The sequence below is a fragment of the Thalassophryne amazonica genome, chromosome 9 (genome assembly GCF_902500255.1).
Source record: "Thalassophryne amazonica chromosome 9, fThaAma1.1, whole genome shotgun sequence".
In the NCBI taxonomy this organism is placed as follows: Eukaryota; Metazoa; Chordata; class Actinopteri; order Batrachoidiformes; family Batrachoididae; genus Thalassophryne; species Thalassophryne amazonica.
This window is the reverse complement of record NC_047111.1, coordinates 13471699-13477934: the sequence shown is the minus strand read 5'-3', so window position 1 is coordinate 13477934 and position 6236 is coordinate 13471699. Positions and strand designations below refer to the sequence as shown.

The 6236-nt window shown below is 41.8% G+C and overlaps 1 protein-coding gene across 1 annotated transcript; it reads left to right on the top strand.

Annotated features, from left to right (window-relative positions):
• The first annotated feature begins 703 nt into the window (after positions 1 to 703).
• LOC117517474 (olfactory receptor 56A5-like) lies at positions 704 to 1693 on the top strand. Its single transcript, XM_034178507.1, has one exon. It carries the CDS (start codon positions 755 to 757, stop codon positions 1691 to 1693), a length of 939 nt encoding a protein of 312 aa, XP_034034398.1. The 5' UTR covers positions 704 to 754.
• The last annotated feature ends 4543 nt before the right edge of the window (positions 1694 to 6236 follow it).

Genomic DNA, 6236 nt, shown 5'->3' with positions numbered 1-6236 from the left:
GATAACAACAAAATACAAAGTAAACTGGAGTCAGACTGAATTAGAGCCACTTTTTTATCAAAATTCACATTTCTCCTTGAGCACAAAGTTACAGTTGTGTCAAAACATAAGCATGAAGCTGCTGTAGATGAGATTTTGAGGAAATTGCGAAGAGTTCCGAGGTCAGCAGGGTTGGAACAGATCCCAACTCAGACCTGTAGTCTGGCCTCAACCAGCACATTCAGACCACATAGAAACACAGCTCGCAGTTTGTATTGTCACTGACCAAGGAGTGTAAATCTTCAAGCTGAGCACAAAGTGAAAGGTCCAGAATGCTTTTTTGGTAAAATGTGCATCAAGTTTTTAGATGAACCCAGATGACAAAACAGAGACTGAACAGGATTATCGATGCTGCTCAGAACAGTTCTGTATCCACAGGCTTCTGCTTCATTAAATGTGTCTTAAATTATTATTTTATTGCTTCATATTACAATCACCTGTCACGCTTCTGTCAGGGACCATTAGAATTTGGATTTTGTGTTTTGTCCCTCTTTCCTGCCCGACCAGCCACCCAGCTCAGTGATTTCATTTCTTTGCGTTTTGTGTCTCAGTTTCTTGTCTTTTGTATTCATGCAGTCAGGTTGTAGTTTTTCCACCTTGTGTGGGTTTAAATATTCCACATTTCTTTGTTGCATCATGGTGTCTGTGTTTGGTTCCAGCTCTGTTCTCCTCTCAGTCAAATTTTCTTTCTGTGACTTTCTCCAGGGTCGTCTCCATGGAGAACCAGACTTTCAATGCAGATATGCTGAATCTTGAAGGGTTAAAATTCAGCCCAGAGGCTTCCATTCCTGTCTTCACCTTCCTCCTCCTCACCTACATCTTCATCATGGTGTCCAACATCAGCCTGTTCATCCTGATCTCCTTGGAGAAGAGCCTCCATCAGCCCATGTATCTGCTCTTCTGTAATATGATTGTTAACGATGTCTTTGAAGCAACAGCCATCATTCCACCTTTACTGAGTCAGATTTTTGTTCCCATCATGGATCGTTACATTCACTACGTAAACTGTGTCATTCAGGCCTTTTTTGCTAATTTTAATGCAAGTGCTGCTCACACTGTGCTCATGATCATGGCCTTCGATCGATATGTGGCCATTTGTAAGCCCCTAGGCTACTCCACCATCATGACCAACAGGATGGTGGTGAAGCTGTCTGTGTCGGCCTGGATGGTGCCTGTTGCTATGGTATCCATCCTGCTGGGCCTCTCCATCCGTCTGTCACGCTGCAGGCAGGTTATCTTTAACCCGTACTGTGAAAATGCCTCTTTGTTCAAACTGTCATGCGAAAGTGTCCTCATCAATCAAATCTACGGTCTCGGCTACACTGTGGTTCTGCTGGGCTCATCTATCGGCAGCATCACACTCACCTACTTGAAAATTGCAGCAGTGTGTTTAAGCCGGAAGAACAAAGTCCTGAACAGCCGGGCACTACAGACTTGTGCATCTCACCTGACTTTGTATCTCGTCTTGCTGGTGTTGGGCATAGTTAACATTACCCTTCACCGTTTCCCAGACTTATCGGACCAACAGAAGGTAGCTTCCGTCATGTTGCACGTGATCCCTCCTGCTCTTGATCCTGTGATTTATGGGCTGCAAATCCAAATGGTCAGAGAAAAAATATTGTCACATTTAAGAGTCCTGAAGGACAACATGTAACATGTAAAATAAAAATTTTAAGTTTAATATGTCAGATGAATTTGTTTACAGTTAGTTCACATGAAAAGGTCAATGAAGGCTGAGCCTTTTTGTTTACATTGTTTTTTTTCTTGCTTTTGGCTCAGTGAACTTCTGTTGGACCTTTAGAGCCAAACTTCATCGTCAGGTGTTAATTCATTTAAATTTAATTATATAGCCTCAAATCACAGCACAAGGCATATCATAAAGGTAACCTCTAATCTTACCAACCCCCCTGAGCAAGCATGTCAGCGACAGTCATGGAGAAAAACGCCGTGTTGCATTTTTTTTTTTTTTTTACAAAGAATCTTCAAACAGATCAGATACCAAGGGATGAGCCACTGCTTTGGACAGACGCAAGATAATAGAAAGCTCTGTGGCCTGCTGACTTCTTTTTATCCTTAGGGACACAGTAATTCTACATCCTGAGAACACAGGACATGGGCCAGTTGATAAGGTTTAATTAGGTCGACCAGATCGGATGGAGCCAGTTCATGAAGGATTTTCTATGTTAATAACAAAACCTTAAAATCTGACCTCACAGAACAGGAAGCCAGTGTAGGACGGCCAGCACTGGGCCAATATGGTCAAACTTTCTGCTCCTTGTCATAACTCCAGCAGCAGCATTTTGAACCAGTTGGAGACCTCTAATGCTGGACTGCAGTAAGACAGAGACATTGTATTAATCCACTTGTCAAGAGTCACAGGTCCTTATAGTTTCTCTAATGTGTAGATCAAAGGATAGTGTGGTTTCCCAATAAGGTTTTATCACTGTGATATGTATCACATGAGTCTAGGTTTAGTGTTAGCCATTCAAACTGATGACTAGTGATGCGGGTAATGTGTTACTCAGCAATGCGTTACTCCAATCTGACTGCTTTTTTCAGTAACAAGTAATCTAAGGCATTAATCTTTCCAAATCAGTAATCACTTCTCCAAGTCACTGTGCGTTACTATTATTTTTGCATTGTGGGTCGATTGCAGCGTTAAAATTGCCCGTGGGCAAGGGGTCGGGGTTCAACTGAACTGCCCACTTCGCCAACTTTCAGCGAGCTGCAAACGTTTCAACTGCGTTTTGTACAGCAGCTCCGAGTCGAAAAACAGTTGTTAGCTCTCAAAGCGCAGTGACAGTGGCACACCTGCACTGAACTTTACTAAGACATTTTTATGTTTTTTCTCCTTTATTTAAAATTCTGAGCCACTCTGTCTGTCTCCTCATTAAAAAGAGCTGATCCGCGACAGCTTAACAACTAACACTTTTTTCCACCCAAATGCGCCTAAACTCTCTTTCTGAGGATGACATTACATAAAAAACGCTGATCAAACTTTCTTACCCATCAATCTGGTCGTGTTTTCTTCATACATAAACATTATGCATTCTTTGTGCTCCATCGCCAAAGCTGGGGTGAATCCAGACAGAAAGGGGGCGTGGAGCGGGGCAAGGACTCCCCCCCCCCACAACATCCCTAGATGCTACTACTACTACTAATACTACTTATAATAATAATTTCAACAAATAAAATAAATAAATTTAAATGTTAGAAAAATGTAAAAAGAATTTAATAGTTACATTTATAAATAATGTAGTTAGGAGCACCCTAGTGGTGTCAGAGTTCATTGCAAGCAAGTCATTCACCACTTTAGTAAGTGCTGTCTCTGTGGAGTGATGCATTCTAAATGTAGACTGCAACAGGTCAAAGAGGTTATTCTCCATAAGATGATCAGAGTGTAAATGTAAACTAACGCACAGTAACTTTAATCTGAGCCCCAGAGAGCCAATCAGACATTTTAACACCGTAAGACAGAGTGTATTCAGTTCAATTCAAGATTTATAAAGCACATTTAGACACAGCTGCAGCTGACCAAAGTGCTTCACAATAATACCAATACAATGACTGTAAAATATTATCAAAAGGAAAGGAATAACAAATCTAAAAATACAGAGCAAAATAGCAGAGCAAAGCATATACCACTTACCCATTTTTGAAAGCCAGGGAAAAGAGATGAGTTTACAGTCTGGACTTAATCTGTCCCACAGAGTCTGAGGATCTGACAGACAGTGGAAGATTGAAGATTGAGTGTAAATGTAACTGAACACACAGTAACTTTTATTTGAGCCTCAGTGAGCTAATCAGAAGCTTTAACCACATGAAACAGAGTGTAAATGTAAATGAATGCACAGTAACTTTAATCTGAGCCTCTGTGAGCGGATCAGATGTTTTAACACCGTGAGACAGAGTGTAAATATAAACTAACACACAGTAACTTTAATCTGAGCCTCTGTGAGCGAATCAGATGTTTTAACACCAAGAGACAGTGTAAATATAAACTAACACACAGTAACTTTAATCTGAGCCTCTGTGAGCGGATCAGACGTTTTAACACCGTGAGACAGAGTGTAAATATAAACTAACACACAGTAACTTTAATCTGAACCTATGTGAGCGGATCAGACGTTTTAACACCGTGAGACAGAGTGTAAATATAAACTAACACACAGTAACTTTAATCTGAGCCTCTGTGAGCGGATCAGACGTTTTAACACCGTGAGACAGAGTGTAAATATAAACTAACACACAGTAACTTTAATCTGAGCCTCTGTGAGCGGATCAGACGTTTTAACACCGTGAGACAGAGTGTAAATGTAAACCATCGCACCGGCATTGTTCACGCCTGCCCGTCGGCGCGATGTTTCGTGGTGCGCTCAGCTGTTCTGACCGGAGTTGCCCTGAGTTGTACGTATTCACACTATGTGTGAAGGGGCCCTAAACGAACGCACAGTAAATTTAATCTGAGCCTCGGAGAGCCGAAGAGACGCTTCAACACTGTGAGACAGAGTGTAAATTTAAAAGAACACCCAGTATCTTTAGGGTCCTGTCAGTCTTTCGTGAATCTTTTGGAGATGCTTCTTCACCATCTTCACTGTTCTCACACATGCATATATGAAGAACATTCCTCATAAACTGTTGTACATAATCTAGAAAGGAAGTAAAACAGTATTTGTATTCCAAGAGATATTCAGATCATTCAAATGACACTTTACTGTCCCCGGTGTCAAAAAGGATGTGGGGGACATCATTTTAGACCTTTATGTATTTCAATGGTCACTCTACAAAACTTTTTTCAAAGACCTAAACACTTGTCAGAACTGTTCACAGCCTTTATATCATGAAGTGTAACAGTGATTTTCTCCAAGATCATACATGTGTGTGAACATACAGGTCTTACATCAAAGGTCAAGGTCACAATTGTTTTTCGTTGAAGAAGCCTGTTAGCCAAAGACAGAGAGGTGAAGAAAGTTTCCTTAGTTACAGTCCTTCCCTAGTCCATAAATGGTTCTATCAACTTCAAAACAACATTCTCTGACATCCTCTCTCCCGCCGAACGAGAGGGATCTTTTCCCAAGTAAGGGATGGCATGACACATCTAGTATTTCATGTCCAGATCTGCTGCAATCCAAAACTTGATTCCAAACTTGTCAGGCTTGGATGCAATGTACTGCAGAAAGGGACAATGAACCTTTGTTGGAAATAATTGCTCATCCACGGTAACATGCTGCCCTGGACTGGAGGACGACACACACTTCTGAACAAAGCGCTGCCAGATGTCAGAAATTTCTGCAAATTTGTCCGTTTGTAAGCATTCCTTGTGGGTCTCCTTGTTGTCGAAGCGAAGGTACCACTTTATTTCAAGAAATCAGTTACGGGGCATTATGGCTTTGATATCTGGGTTTCTGAATCTAATGACCCACATGAATTGCATGGCACCAACATAGCCCTTGGCAGCCCTTCAGAAAAGGATTGCAGGGAATGCCATCAGCTCATAGAGGTTCATCTGCCAGCTGGGGTTTGTTCTATGGCCCTCCTGGACTGTGCAGTCTCTGATGGTCAACAACTTGCTGATATCCACCAAACACAGGAAACTTTGAAGGTGAGTCATGATTTTGTTTTGCAAACTCTGTTGGCTCTCCAGATCCAATGAATGCTGTCTGGAGTTTCATGAACAGAATAGTCTCTAATGATGCAGTGGAACGAAACAGTGCTATCTTTCACCTTCTCTGTGGATCCAGGTGTTGTGTTCAAATGAGTAATTTTTGTTTTTTTGCTATGAGGGGGCTTGCCATGCTTTGTGTCTTCCTCCCGATGTAGCATCTGTGGGTGAACTGTCCTGCTCAATCACATACGTGACTGCCTGTCTCCTGGTGTGTCTTTGGAGGGGAGGATTTACTGGTACAAGAGCAGTCGCATCCTCATCACTTGAAGAATCTGTGACAGTGTTTTCATTCTGAAATGCAACGTCGCTCACATTTCCACCATCAGATTCACAGTCCGACATGCTCTGTAGCATTGCTAAGGCCTCCTGAGCCCTGATCCTTTTTGATTGCATTGGTTGTGATATGGTAAAATCTGGTATGTGTGTGAAAGGCATCCCCTATTTATGGTTCAACTCTCAGCTCAGGTATATAACAAAAGGAGGAGGTTGGTACTGAAGTGAAACTGCCTTCAAGTGTTAATTGGCACATTCC

Coding starts and splice junctions, on each gene's coding strand:
- LOC117517474 (XM_034178507.1), top strand. CDS start 755: ATGGAGAACCAGACTTTCAATGCAGATATGCTGAATCTTGAAGGGTTA.